The sequence below is a fragment of the Schistocerca americana genome, chromosome 1 (genome assembly GCF_021461395.2).
Source record: "Schistocerca americana isolate TAMUIC-IGC-003095 chromosome 1, iqSchAmer2.1, whole genome shotgun sequence".
Taxonomy (NCBI): Eukaryota; Metazoa; Arthropoda; class Insecta; order Orthoptera; family Acrididae; genus Schistocerca; species Schistocerca americana.
In genome coordinates, this window is record NC_060119.1 from 781,503,181 (window position 1) to 781,518,623 (window position 15,443).

At 38.8% G+C, this 15,443-nt stretch overlaps 1 protein-coding gene across 2 annotated transcripts in view; it reads left to right on the plus strand.

The window, feature by feature from the left end:
* Positions 1-1,323: 1,323 nt before the first annotated feature.
* Positions 1,324-15,443, plus strand: part of LOC124612282 (ER membrane protein complex subunit 1) — a 141,323-nt gene continuing 127,203 nt past the window's right edge. For both annotated transcript variants that reach the window (XM_047140391.1, XM_047140399.1), the window contains exon 1: positions 1,324-1,479. In XM_047140391.1, the coding sequence (XP_046996347.1) occupies positions 1,352-1,479 (128 nt within the window). In that variant the 5' untranslated portion in view covers positions 1,324-1,351. The remainder of the gene's footprint in view (positions 1,480-15,443) is intronic.

Sequence of the window (15,443 nt, forward strand, 5' to 3'; positions counted from 1 at the left end):
GAAGCGACTGGGTCCAGTAACTTTTGCAATCAGAATAATTGCCAATTTTGAGGATAGAGAAATTAGTAAGCTAACATACTTTGCATACTTTCACTCTCTGATGTCATATGGAATAATATTTTGGGGTAACTCAACATTTAGACAAAAAGTATTCATTGCTCAAAAGAAAGTAGTTAGTATAATGTGTGGGGTCAATAGTCGCACATCTTGTAGGCATCTTTTTAAAACATCCAGAATTCTTAAAACAGCCTCACAGTACATTTACTCACTAATGAAATTTGTTCTCATCAACATGGACCAGTTTAAAAACAAGTGACATTCTTGATTATAATACCAGAAAAAAGAAAGACTTACACTATTCTTTACTTAACCTATCTTTGGCACAGAAAGGGGTAAAATATGCTGCTATAAAAATTTTCGACAAATCCCCAGATGAAATAAAATGTCAGTCATACAGCAGTAACAGCTTCAAAAATAAATTGAAGTCATATCTCCTTGACAACTCCTTATATTCCATAGATGAATTCTTGAATAGGACTAACTAAGTCTATAAGTACAGTATATGCATTTTGTGCCATTTAAGGGAATGGGGTAAATAATAGAAATATTAATCTTTAACACTGTATTATTGTTTCATATGTGCATTTCTTGTGCACCTGACACATTTCACATCATAACTGCTACCGTGCCGTGCGTTTGATCAACGGAACACGCAACCAACTAACTAATTAACTAACTACTACATATTTGCGACAAAAAGTCAAATAATTTTCTACGCTGGATAAGCATGGAATTAGATTTTCCCATGTGCGAAGAAATGTCAAGGACACCAGACATCCCACTCACTACCGACATAAATCGTCTGGGTTTCCCTTGCAACTCACGAATAATTCGCGGAGGTATGTAATTTAGAGCAACTGAGGGAACGACGAAAAACAGATAAAAATGACGATCACAAATAATTGATCATAGCGCCCGTCACCACAGCCGCATGATCGATTTAGGATCGCTCCTTCGATATGTATCATTTGGGCCCCGCGACTTCGATACGCAATCATTCTTGGAAATTATCTTTTGTTCAAATCGTTATATAGCTGCCATGTCTAATATGGTTGCAAACTATGATCGAAGTGCAAATAAAACTACATACAACAAATACGTCTCTTCCTCGTTATATATTTGATTGTCATCTTATTATCTTTGAATCTTCAACTACATAATGCACATGTTATGTAGTTTAATCTTTGATCTTTACATTATTTACATCTTTGCAGGCCGGGTTGTAGCAGTGTTGTTTCATGTTTGCATGTGTGTATCGTGTATGTATCTTGGGAGAGTGTTAAGTGTGAACATGGTTTTTGGAATGACATCAAGTTATATATGCTCAAGTCCTTGTAAAATTTTGTTCTGCTTGGTTGTGACTGCTGTGTTTGGACCTTCTTCATGTATTTATGAAGATCAGATTGGAAAGTTCGACTGGTAAATAAATTACATAACCAAACCTGGACAGGTGGATGTATTGTTTGACTCATATTACTCAACATGCATAGTGCTTTTCGGCCGAATTTTCCTCGTATAATATTGCATAAAGTTTATTAAACAAGATGAAGTTCCCGAATATAGAATAAAAGCTCACAGCACTATTGACAGCTCTGTTTCAGATGACTTCTTCAATAGTAACATTACATTTTAGTTACTAGTAATGTGGAGCTAGGCTAACTCACGAATTTTGCCTTTTGATGTGTTTTATGTGGTAATTGTGTGACGGTTGCGCATATTGAAACATTTCGTATTCTTGTACGCTGAAGGCATGCAATTCACTATGTAGGGAGTGGGACAAAACACCTTATCATGCCGTTACAGTAGGTTATTTCAGTTGCTCCATTATTAAATGTAATGTGGAATCACAGATAGTTTTATATTACCGCTTAATTTGTAGTAAATGGCCATATATTTGGTAACGTACGTGTAAAAACATATACTTAATATTTTAAATCTTTCTTAAGCGTTTGTGTATCGTACTTTACAAAACATTTGTGTGGTAATGTATACAGTTCCGCTGTATTTTTTAATGTACAATCCATCAACAGTGCGCGCAGTCTTTGTCTGCGCATCTCTAGTGTTACCTGTGAACACCATATTTAAGACATACTATGTTTGTATAGTCATTATGCAAGCCAAATTGGTACTTACGCGGTTTTTGGGGTACATGCGCTGATTACAAGAAAAGTACCTAATTTTGAAGGAAACGCGTATTTCTGAAGATATAAGCACATATATGCACGGAATGCCAAAAAAGTACTTATTTTCATATGGATGAAAAAAAATAAAAACTACCTGCTTCCACCAACTTATTCATGTTGTTCTGCCAATATGCTGCAGACACCTTAATATATTTTTTCACAGGGTCATTCCATCTCAAATCAACTAACAGTCTGAACCTTGATATCTCAGATTTGGATGAATTCTTTTTTCAGGTAATGTACCCACTAACACTAGTTTAAAGTTGAGATCTCAAATTTTTCTGACCTTTGGTTTTTGAGTGTCAAGGGTTTAAAAATAAAATAAAAAAAAAAAAAAAAACCTCCGTTCTTGATCAATCGATGATTGTTTTAAAATGCTGTAGCTCAAAAACTACACAACCTAAAGAGCTCAAACTTGCACCGTTGTTTTCCTCTATAAATTCCCTTCAATTTGATATGTAAAGTGACTATGCTACCTAAATTTGAAAATTTTAAACTATTCCAGAAAAACGATTTTTGAAATTTCCAAAATACATACCCTCGGATTTCTTTATAAAAATTGTGTGTTGTCCAGTCTGACTGACTGCATGCATGCAAAATTTCAAGATGGGATCTCAATTGCAAGGAAAGCGTTTCTGAAGAAGAGAAATTTGTTAACATCGAGTATAGATTTAAGTGTCAGGAAGTCGTTTCTGAAAGTATTTGTTTAAAGTGTAGCCATGTATGGAAGTGAAACATGGATGATAAATCGTTTGGACAAGAAGAGAATAGAAGCTTTCGAAACGTGGTGCTGCAGAAGAATGTTGAAGATTAGATGGGTAGATCACGTAACTTATGAGAAGGTATTGAATAGGATTGGGGAGAAGAGAAGTTTGTGGCACAACTTGACTAGAAGGAGGGATTGGTTGGTAGGACATGTCCTGAGGCATCATGGGATCACAAATTTAGCATTTGAGGGCAGCGTGGAGGGTACAAATTGTAGAGAGAGACCAAGAGATGAATACACTAAGCAGATTCAGAAGGATGTAGGTTGCAGTAGGTACTGGGAGGTGAAGGAGCTTGCACAGGATAGATTAGCATGGAGAGCTGCATCAAACTAGTCTCAGAACTGAAGACCACAACAACAACAGCCTTTTTATGCAACATTACCTTCTTATTGTTTGTTAATTCATTAAATGATATTTTAATGAGAGAATAAAATATTTAAAAAAATAATAACTTAAGACTCTTACAATTTTGTATGACATTCACTTTTTATTATAAAAAAACGTGAGATTTTCATATAGGGTCAAGGCTCTAGTTTTGGCCACTACCCCACTTATGGCCACCTTGATGTAATGGGGAAGCTACACTGCATCCTTTCATCATATATTATAAATGGGAGGGAAAACTAAAATATCTGCAGTATGTCTTCATATCAGATTGCCTAAAACATAATGCAGTCGCTTTCTAAGTATTTCAGAAAAAACTGCTAGAAATCATAAATCAAAACTTGCCTTCTGCACTTAAAAAGATTACTTACTTTTCTGATGGCAGCGCTGCACAATATAAAAATAAGAAAAACTTCCTTAATATGAGTTTGCATAAAACTGATTTTGGAGTTGAGGCAGAGTGGCAAGAGTGCATGCGATGGCCTTGGCGGAACTGTTAAGCGGCTAGCTGCTAATGCCAGCTTACAAAACCCATGTGACCAACAAATCTTAACACCCAAATCACTTCATGTATTTGCCATGGAAAACATAATAAACTTTGACTTTGAACATTGCACAACAGAGGACTATGAACTGACCAAAGAATACTTACTTTCTCGGTTCAGTGACTCAAAAGCGATTGTGGGAACACAAAAGTTTTATTCATATAAACCCTGCACAGAGAGTCAAATTACTGTCAAGCTTTATCATTTTAGTCTTGATGAATCGCTTGTATATGTGACAACACTGAACCAAATATCACCCTCACATGTGGAAAATATTACTGATGGTGGCTAGGATGCTATGAAGAAAAATACAATGATATGTACCGAATAAATTTTTTACACCCAAAGGGTCCAGCCCAGTCTTTTTGCTATCCACAACCAAGAGATATATTAGATGTCCCAGGAAATACTCTTTTACAAACAGCGAATCCAACAACAGCTATGGGAAGAACCTACACTTTAAGTGCTAAAGAAATGAAATTGTCTTCTCTTGCTTTGGAAAAATATCTTAAAAGATCATAAAAGAAGCACGTTTAAATTATGTTACACCTACCCTCACTAAACACTAAGTTGTATAGATACCATGTGTATTAACTTTGTAAATACCAATTGGTATTAGAAATACAGTTCTATCCATGCAGATATCTACAAGTTAATCTTTTTCCCAAGTGAAATTACTTATATGCCAATTTCTAATATAAGGAACTTGTTGTAAATGATTACAAATAACACTGGAAAACCAAGCAAAAGATTTACAACTAAGGATGAAGGTGAGTGGCTTTATTCAAAATTTTAACTTCCTTCTGATGCGTAGTTAAAAGAATCATGAACATGAAATTAAAACAACACTATATCATTTAATGAATTAACAAACAATAAGAGGGTAATGTTGCATAAAAAGGCTAACAAAATAATTTAAGTTTGTTAGAATTACATAGGCCTACCTTAGTATTTGTAGCCTAGAAATAGTCTGCTTTTCACCTCACTAGTGTGTATTGCAGTAGTGAAATATTATTTTATACAAGAACCCATTGAGATCCCATCTTGAAATTTTGCATGCATGTAGTCATTTAGACTGCACAACACATATAATTTTTATAAAGAAATCTGAGGGTACGTATTTTGGAAATTTCAAAACTTTTTTTTTACCGAGTGTGCCAAAATGCCGAGAAATATTCCAGATTTGAGTGACTTTGTAATGGAAGATTTATACCATGTTACGGACAACACCCAAAGCTCTATGCAGTGGGCTAGGCAACAAGGTCTTTTGAAGAACGATCTGGTGTGTGAAAATGGGAATTGTGTTGGATACAACAAAATGAAGCCGGAGAAAACGTCATTTTTTGCTGGCAGTCATTTAGACATTTCTAAAATTTTGCGGCTGTGGGCTTTCGGACTCAATAAGCAAAAGTTTTTAATGAGGGAGCTCAAAATTGGCAGTGAGTACCTTGTGGTCGATTGGTGGCAATTTTGTAGGGATATCTGCCAATAGTTTTGGGCGGCCCTGGCCATACTGTTGAAATGAACGAGAGCTGCTTCGTCAGGAGAAAGTACCATCGAGGTCATACGGTGCGGGAGCAATGGGTCTTTGGTGGCTATGACATTGAGACAAAGCAAAGCGTTATGGTTGCTGTGCCAGAACGTGATGCAACCCATTTGCTGCCAATTTTGCAACAGTATGTTTTGCCTTGAACCACAGTAGTTTCTGATTTGTGGCTAGCTTACACCACCATAGGTAACTTGCACTACAATCATCTGACTGTTAATCATTCGCTTTATTTTGTCGATCCCTTTATAAACGCAACCACAAATCACGTGGAATCAGTCTGGCAAAATGCTAAAGGAAAAAAAATAAAAGGCGTTTTGGAACTCACCGTGCTATACTGAATAACTACCTGGCGGAATTTCTCCGGCATCAACGTTTTGGGGAAAATCCGTTCCACAATTTCATTGAGCATATTCAAAAAAATCTATCCTAATACTACAAATTAACTTGATGTAGCTGTTTTTATCTAATCTGTGATTCGAGCTTTAATGTATATCTGTGCCAAATAAACAAATATGGTTTTTGAGAAAATTTTGTTAATAATTCCATCTTTTTGTAAAAAAAATGGTTTTATAAATTCTTTGCATACATATGCAATACATCATTTTTGATAAAAAAAATTTTGAGTCAGTTAATTCATCTTTTTTTCATCCATATGAAAATAAGTACTTTTTTGGTGACGGGCACATCAGATATGACTGTAACACACAATTTTTGAAATAAATTTTTTTTTTTTTATTCCGAGCATATATATGCTTATATCTTCAGAAATACACGTTTCCTTCAAAAATAGGTACTTTTCTCGTGATTAGCCCATGTACCCTCTAAACTGCATAAGTGCCGACAAATTAAGCATTTAAAAAGTCATTGTGACTAATTATCATTATAATGAATGCCTGCTGTGTGTATATCATTTTTTCTGTGTTGCTTTACTATTCTAGGGAACTATAGAAATCAAGCACAAATACAAATGTTTTATTCCACCTTTAAGCATATTTAAATGCAATTGGTGTCATCAGTGGTAAAACAATAATAATAACAATATCAGTAGTGTGGTGTAATTTAGTACCCTTTATTGTACTGTCATACCTTGTCTTGGTGTTGCTTTTAATGCTAAGCTTTCTGCATTTCTTTTGTTCAGTGCTTTGACAATAGGTAGCGCCATATATAACATGTATCGGGTCGACAGAAGCGTCCGATCCCACGCGTCGATTTTGACCCGTGACGTAAGGGTGTTGTCGTGTGTGACGTCATGACGGCGCGGAGTTTGGTTTGAGTGTGGCTGTCTCCAGTTCTGTTTTATCTTATTTTATTTACTTTTCTGATCTGTTCGTTCTATCTCGTGAGGTTTTTTTTTTTAAACACTTATTACTTATTTTAATTATCTGTTTCCTCGAATTTCTGTTTTAGTTTATTATATTTATCTTTCTGATCTGTTCGTTCTATACCGTGAGATTTTTTTTTTTTTTTTTTTAAAGACAAAAAACACTAATCAGCTACTGAAGCATCTTTATCTTCTATGGGTTGCAGGGGTTACGACCCCTGGGGAGGTGGGTGGGTATTCATGCATGGCTGTCTTCACTTACACGTTGTAGCTACACAAGGCGTCTAAATTTGTTTATATTTAGTTTGCCCCCCCCAACCCAAAACACCCCATTTCCCGCGCTTGTCCCGTTAGTGTCATTAGGCTTCTTGTGGAAAGTGTGTGTGTTTGTTTTTGTTTCCGCCATATTTGTGACGTCATGGGTCAGAGCAGACGGGTGGGATCGGACGCTTCCGTATTTCCCATGTATCTACCAAAGATGAGTTTGAATAGTTCTTGGGATACTTCAGCATACATTTTTATATGCTTGCTACTATCTACAGTTTAATGTTTTGAATGTACGTAATACATAAATGGCCTGTACCTTACGTGTTTTTAAAACTTTCTTTATCTAGCAGTGCAGTAGTAATTAGTGATCGTAAGTATTGTTCACACAGCCAGATGCAATTCGACCAGTCTTAGGTTTGTAATTTGGTTCTAATTTGTTAAGTGCTGATGTTAAAGTGCTCTTTCTTAAACCATTTATGAGAACTGAATTAGAATTTATCTCCTTTGTAAGAGTATCCACATTTCTTGTTTGTTGATATGCGATATCAGCAGATTGCTAGTCTTATCCTATAATTATAAGGATAATAAGACAAATTGCAACAGTCTCTGCAGCAGGAGAACTGAAGATGCTTGTGGTTTCCTATTTGATCCACAAAATATTCATCATAAGTTCTTATGCTATATTGTCCCAAAGACAAAAATTGTTAATTAAATTGCATACAGCTGCCTGTTAAGAACTTTCAAGTAATGAAAGTGGTGACTTCAGGAGGGCCAGTTGTATGTAATATCCTATGTTGATACGGTGTTACTGTTGCCAAGTTTTGTATTACTTTTGGCTTTACTGGGTGTACTGATTTAGTACGCATTGAGAAATAGATCTGTCCAGTGACCTAAAACTTGTCCATTCTTTCTAGCTACCAAAGCTCAATTTTGCATGGAATGCACCAGAGATACATTTGGAGAAGTGGTGTGTTGCAAAAGACACAGATGGTCTCCTTGCTGATCAGGACAGTGGACTCCGCTCAGTCTCAGACATTATTTTCATGCACTCCTTTGGGCAATATTCCTGTTCCTTTTACATCCCATACAAGTTTAAGCTGTTGTGCCTTCCACTTGTACATACCACCATCTACATGCTGCTTTAAGGACCTTCATTTCAAACATGTGTCTTCGGAGTTTTTGTGTGGCAGTGTGATTGGATAAAACCTTCTCATTTTTTAAGCCATTTCAATTTCAATAAAATTCTCGACCTTTCGATGTCTAGCTCTGCCATCATCATCATCATCATCATCATCATCATCATCATCAGGAGTAAAACTACTGGCTGCCGGGGCTGGCATTATTTTCCACTTATATACCTAAGGCCGCTGGCACCAATCAGAGAGGGCCAAAACGACACTGCACGGAAGGCGAGTTGGGTAACTCACAGCAGCTACGGCACACCGCTGGACCGAGTGACGTCAAGTGGCGCAAGGGGTCGACGCCACGTTTGAATCTGATGCTCCCATCTCCCTACAAGCATGACGCATCCGCTATTGCTTCCTTTTGATGTCGAAAGTCCGCCTCTGCACCCTACGCATTAGGTAGTCCTGGTCTGTTGAAATTGTTGCTGTTCTTTCTAATCTCTGCTGCTTCTTTTATAATGGAGTCCAAGTGTGTTGACACATGAGCCAAGACTCTTGTATTGAAAATACAGTTTGAGAACACAAGGGTGTTGGCTCATGCGTCAACATACTGGGAATCCGTTATAAAAGAGGCAGCTGAGATTAGAATGAACAGCAACAATTTCAACAGAGACCAGGGCTACACACTAAGGCATAGAAGCAGCCTTTGGATATCGAAAGGAAGCAACAGCAGATGCTTAACGCTTGGCAGGAGCAGCAGTTTCAAATGTGTTGCAGTCACCTCGCGCCACCTGCCATCACTCGGTCTTGCTGTGGGCCGGAGCTGCTGTGAGATGCCCAACTCGCCTTTTGCGCACGAGTCATGTTGGCCCTCTGTGGGTGGTACCAGTGACCAAGCCCATAGGTATATAAGTGGGAAATAGTGCCAAACAGCAGTCACTAGTTTTACTCCTGACGACGATGGCGGAGCTAGCCATCAAAAGCTCGAGAATTTTATTGGATATGACCCAGCTTTAAAACAGAGAAGATTTTATTCATATGTCGTATTGATGTCCCAGTGAACTCACCTGTCTGTGTACTCAATACGGTGAACAACTGATATCCGTCCCATAACTTGCATCAGTTGTCAGGACCAGCATGTCTATAGCTCACCACTGTGTCCCATTTACAAGAAGCAAAGGACAATTGAAGACCTATGATTGTAGTGCTGTGATGTTGCAAAGAAATAGGAATGCCTTTACAGTGCTATTATGGTGACCAGTTTCTTGACAACCGTGGGAGAACCCTTCCGCACCTCCAGATGGCTTTAATCCCTTGTCACACTGCAATGAAACCCCCTTGATCTGATGCAGAGTCAACCCTTTTATAATCCTTTCTCTTGCCAGAAAGAGAGATCCCTAACCACCATTTTTGACTGGAGAGGTATTTGTCTGCCCAGCATCTCAGTACACATACCTCCTCTGGGGAACCCTTTTCTCAGAACTGTGTGGACTTGCAGCTCAACACTGGTAATGAACCGCATGCCATTGGACTGCTCATTTTTCTGTTCCCAGTCTTAAGTGGGCAAATCTTTGCACTCTCAAAAAGTTTAAAAGATGAAATCCAAAACAGTAGTGGTAATGGCAGCTTCCATCCTTCCAGATTACACCATAGTGATTAAACGGTGGAATTGTAATGGATGTAACTGCCACCTTCTTGAATTATGACAGCTGCTGTAATTTTATCCTGTGATGTGTACCAGCCTGCAACAAACACATCTTTGTAATAATCACTATTCTAACCTTAAATTATACTGCAGTTACTGTTGGAACCTTGCCAACCCTGAGAAGTCATCCAGTTGTCCATTTCTATTGGGAAAGTGTTCCCCTTCAAACACTGTTCGATGTAGTGGCTTTACAGATTCCATTGACATTTGATGTTACTTTTTGGAACATTTACCTGTCGCCAGAGAGCAAAACATGGTATCCTAAGGTGTTTAACCTGGTACAGTAACTCCCATCACCTTCCCTCCTGGGGAATTTTAATGTGCATAACCCATTGTGATGGGAGTTCTTGACAGTCTAGTAGCACTTTCCTTATCGAAAAGTTGATTGATGATTTTCAGTTTCGCTGATGGATCCCATACCCATGTCAGTACAGCATGTGGCGAATTCAACTTATTACAATGTGACAGTGACCAACTCCCAGTGAACCTGTTGTTCCCATTCCATGCCCCCTCCAAACCAACCAGCCTGTTGGTCATTCCAGTGGACAAACTGGCAGACCTACATTTCTGATGTCACTTTGCTGTATTCACATCTGAACCTACTGTCAAGATGTAACAGCTGTAATTGAGGAGGAGGGGATGTAGCAGTTCCATTATCCAGGAATCCTTGTCACTAATGACCAGTCTTGAGAGGGAACAAGGAAAAGTATTGTCAGACCATGGCAAGCCTTCAATGATTCAAATTACTCCCCCAACTGACAGTCTCATAATCTTCAAATAGCTGTAAGCAAGAGCCCGTTATTTAATGAAACACCAAAAGAAAGAATTGAAATTGGACTGGAAATCTCTGTAGAGGTTTACTATCTACCCATTTAACTGTACTCATCAAATCACTTCCTGTACTATTTTTCTACTGGAGGAATTGAGTGTCTTCACAGCAGATCAGGTTGCTGTTGCCATGACGAGTTTCTAATATCCAGTGAACAATCTGCAGACTATTAGTCTATACTACCGTCATGACCCAACAGAGTTCTTTTACACAATTTTAGCTACACTGGCTACCCATGGGCCTCACATCATACAGAGAAACCACAGGAGTGACAAGACTGATTACCTAGCGAGCAATGTGACAGCAAAATTGATTTGGGGAATGGCACTCACTAAAATTGACATTTTTAATATAAGAGTTAATCAGTTTTGAGGCACGTTATGTTATAAGAACTAAATTTTATACGTGACACTAAAGACTTATTATATTCCAAAAAATTAATGTTCATCTACTCAGTATATGAATAAAAACTCTACTCCATTTTCTGTTTCTGGGAGGACAGGGTGCAGGGTGGCAAGTGCTCCCACCCTTCCCATCTGCCCTCTTCTGCAGATGCCTGTGATCTCAAGTTGCTGGACAGTCAAAAGGTGCTCATTGACCAGCCCAAGGTGTGTGGGCCTGGGCTGGTGAACCACTGATCCAAACACAGCAGTACCTCTTCATGGCAAGCCAAGCTAGGAAGTACTAGCATTGCTATAATCACTACGATGTAATCTGCTCTCAACCTCAGATTATGGGCATGTGTTCAGAAATCACTGTTGTACAACCAAGCCTTTTGAAATCTTTTCTAAGGAATGTTTTGTAGAAACTGTATCTATCAGACCTCAAGATAATGATCAAGGAATTGAATAAACTGTTGCTGTGAATACTTCAGAGGCACAGAGTGATTTGAAACTTACTAGGGAACAAGAAATCTTTTGTTCCAGGCTAGGTTTTTAGGTATTCTTTTTCTTCAACTTGAAGGGTGCTGCTGTACCCTCCAGTGACTCAGCCACCAGTCCTACAGTCATGTACTGTGGGTTGCCAAAACTCCAGCCCGCTAATGTGGCTACTTCCAGCGACCAAATGAAAACAATATTACATCAACTAAAATAAACAGGTTGTTTCCAACCAAACCTCCAGCAGCGACCACAGTACTTTGTTATGCCAGCCTTACCACCAGAGGCATAAGCATCGCTGCAAATGGTGTTCTGCCAGACAGGTATTTAGGTTGCTGCCGAACCACTGTGCAGCCAGTTCACACTCCAGGATTATGCCCGCTGCTCCTAGCAGCTCAACATTTGGGAGTTCACATCGCTGAGCCAGCGAGGAGTATCTCGCCAAAGTGTTCGCACACTTCATCCATCCTTAAGCATCTACTGCTGACTGCCAACTTCAACCACAGAGGCTTCGGCCTACATCCATTATTGAGCACTGCCAACTCCAACCTTAAGCAATTTGCCCATACTTGAGCCCACTACTAGTACATCTGATCATGGCCTCTTGGACTTCACCTATCCTCATGCACCTACTGCACACTGCCAGCCACAGCCTCACATATGTTGTCTATGTAAGAACATTCTAGCATACCCTTAGTGATTGGCTTTTCAGCATGAACGAGTTAGTGCCAACTCGTGTCCCAAGGAACTGTGCTGTTGTAATATGTTCATTAAACTTAATAAATTTTAGTTGTTCCTAGCTACTTGTGTACTGAAATTTGTAATGTGTTGTTCCTCTTGCTCACGGACAGGCAGGTGTTGCACAATTTTATTGTTTTGTTTAGTAATTAGCGTAAACAGGTTGATATCCTCAGCTAATCCACAATTTTTCCTGACTATCTCTTCAGGTATTACTTTTCTGAATAACTAGCTAACTGTCAAAAAAATACACAGTCATTAATGCACCAGAATGGGCGAGACAACGTTTTAGTAGAAAACTTCTTATCTGCTTTGGCTCTCCCCATATCCTGAGAGTAATCCTGCAGATTTACATAATGTGAAAAAATTGTTCACAATTTGGCAGATACAATACAACAGATATAAACTCAAGATGACATTTTGCTTTGCCAGTGGAGTACACAATGCAGCAGACGAAGCAGCCAATATGTCTAAGGAGAAATAGATGTTATGTGAGCTTCAGCACATTGTCGAGTAAAAGGATCATGTGATTTTACAAGAGATTAGAAGTAGCAAACTAGAAGCTGTGGGTAGTCAAATCAATAACCTGACCATGATTAATCTCTCGTCAATTACTCAAATGGAAGAAACTGTTGCTTATAAGGTTAAGAATATACATACCATTTTTGAGAAAACATGTTTTAATCAACTGTTTATATTTCATTTCACAACCACTATGAACTTATTATAGTTTCCTCTGGGGCTGAAACTATAAACTTTTGTCTAAAAATAAAATAATCACTATATCATAATCTGATCGGACTCTATTGTGGAACTGTCAGTGTACCTGAGTACCATATAAGAAGAACCTGGATTCAATTTCTGATACTGCCAGGGATTATTTCTTATTGGGAGGACTGGGATGGGGTATACTCAGCCTCTTGAGACCAATCTGGGATCTATTCAAATTATAAGTAGTTTCTCCAAGGTGTGGAAAACAGACAACAGCTGGGAGAGCCACCTCCTTACTTGGCATCGAGATGACACCATATGGCAGATGATGACATGTCTTTCCTGCACAACTGTCCATTTTTTACTTCGAAGACAAATTTAAAATTATGCTGATACATCAGTCATCTTAATAATAGCAAGGTTGAAACAGGGGATTTGTGTCTCCTCATGAATTGTCTTTTAAAATTCACTGTTTTTCCTATCACTGTGAACAGCGTGATACCTATGATTACGGTAGCCAGTTCTGACCTGTGTGTTCGTGGATGGCCTTGGTGGATGCTACTACTCCAACAGGAACACACAAGGTGCAGCTGATGAAGTTGGAGGGGTGGATGGTATTTTTGGTTTCAAATTTTCACTAGAAGGAAACATATTGTTTAATTTTCAATGTTTAAGGGACACTTATATTTCACCAACACTAGCTTTGACAATTGTGAATAACTTAGTGAGGTTTTTGACAATTACATTGGGTGAGCTGTGTTTGTTACCTCATTTGAGTGAAGGAAGACAAAGATTGCTCGAGGCCTGTGCTATCTGAAAGTGTGTCAGTCACAAATCTTGGACAGCAGAGAGAGCTTATTTGCTCTAATATTATTTAACATTCAAAAAGTCCCTTCTGAAATGTGGTATAAAGTGTACAGATCATGATACCGTATACACCTGAATATGACTGATACAAACAATCCACTGTGGGGGTATTAGGGCTAGCAACAAGTGTGGAACCAAGAGGAAATGCAAAGAATGGAAGACCAAGAGAAAAGAGTGTAAAGCAAGAATGAAGTCTCTCTTCTTCTGTTCAGCCCATGTATCAAAGAAGCAATGAAGGAAACTAAAGGAAGGTTTGGAAGTTGGGTTAATATTCAGGGTTGAAAGATTCACTGATGACATTGCTGTCTGCTCTGCAAGTGAAGAATTACTGGTCTTGGGAGTTAAAATAAACAAACTACTGAGCACAAAATATGGTTGAGAGTGAGCCAAAGAAAGATGAAAGCAGTGAGAAGTAACAGAAATGAGATTAGTGATAAACTTAACATCAGTATTGGAGACCAAGTATATGGGGTGAAGGAGTTTATTATTTTTTAAACAACATGCCAGACAGAGCAAGGTAGACATCAAAAGCAGACTATCACATATAAAGAGAGCAGACTATCACGTGTAAAGAGAGCACTTCTGGCCAAAAGAAGTCTACTAGTATCAAACATAGGCCTCAGCCCTGATATAGGAAATTCTGGGAGAGAAGAGAATGGAGGCATTTGAGATGTGGCACTACAGAAGGATATTGAAAATTAAGTGGAGTTGTAAGGTAAGAAATAAGGTGGTTTCCAGGAGAATTGAGGAGGAGAGGAACATGGGGAAAACAGAGAACAAGATGAAGGGACAGGATCATATGGTGTATTAAGACATCAGGGAATATCTTCAGTGGTGTTAAGAGTGGCTGCAGAACCATTCCAAAATATGTCCTTTATGTTGAGATTGCTAAGTCCCCACGTCTCAGTGAGTGAAGTGATTACAAACCATCAAGTGCTACGAAGTCTCTGGCATTCCATCATGGATCTATTCCAGTATGGAAATGACTTTCATAAATTGCCCACATGCTACCACGTGGCTTATAAGCTGGATGAAGCATGATGTTACAGCTCTTGATGTGAACCGAATTTCAGGCCTTACCCAAAGATGGAGGTACAGTGGGAAATACTATCTACTATGTGCTATACAGTGTAAATGTTGGTGTAGGCTGAGCAGATCATCACCTCGAATGAAATTTTCACTCTACAGCGGAGTGTGCGCTGATATGAAACTTCCTGGCAGATTAAAACTGTGTGCCAGACCGAGACGCGAACTCGGGACCTTTGCCTTTCGCGGGCAAGTGCTCTACCGAGACGAGGTACTGGCGGAATTAGAGCTGTGAGGACGGGGCGTGAGTGGTGCTTGGGTTGCTCAGTCGGTAGAGCACTTGCCTGCGAAAGGCAAAGGTCCCGAGTTTGAGTCTCGGTCCGGCACACAGTTTTAATCTGCCAGGAAGTTTCAGATCATCACCTGTTAGACTCTCAGAGCTGTATTGATCCTGTGGGTTAGAAGAGGAACCATATATTGCATTATTAA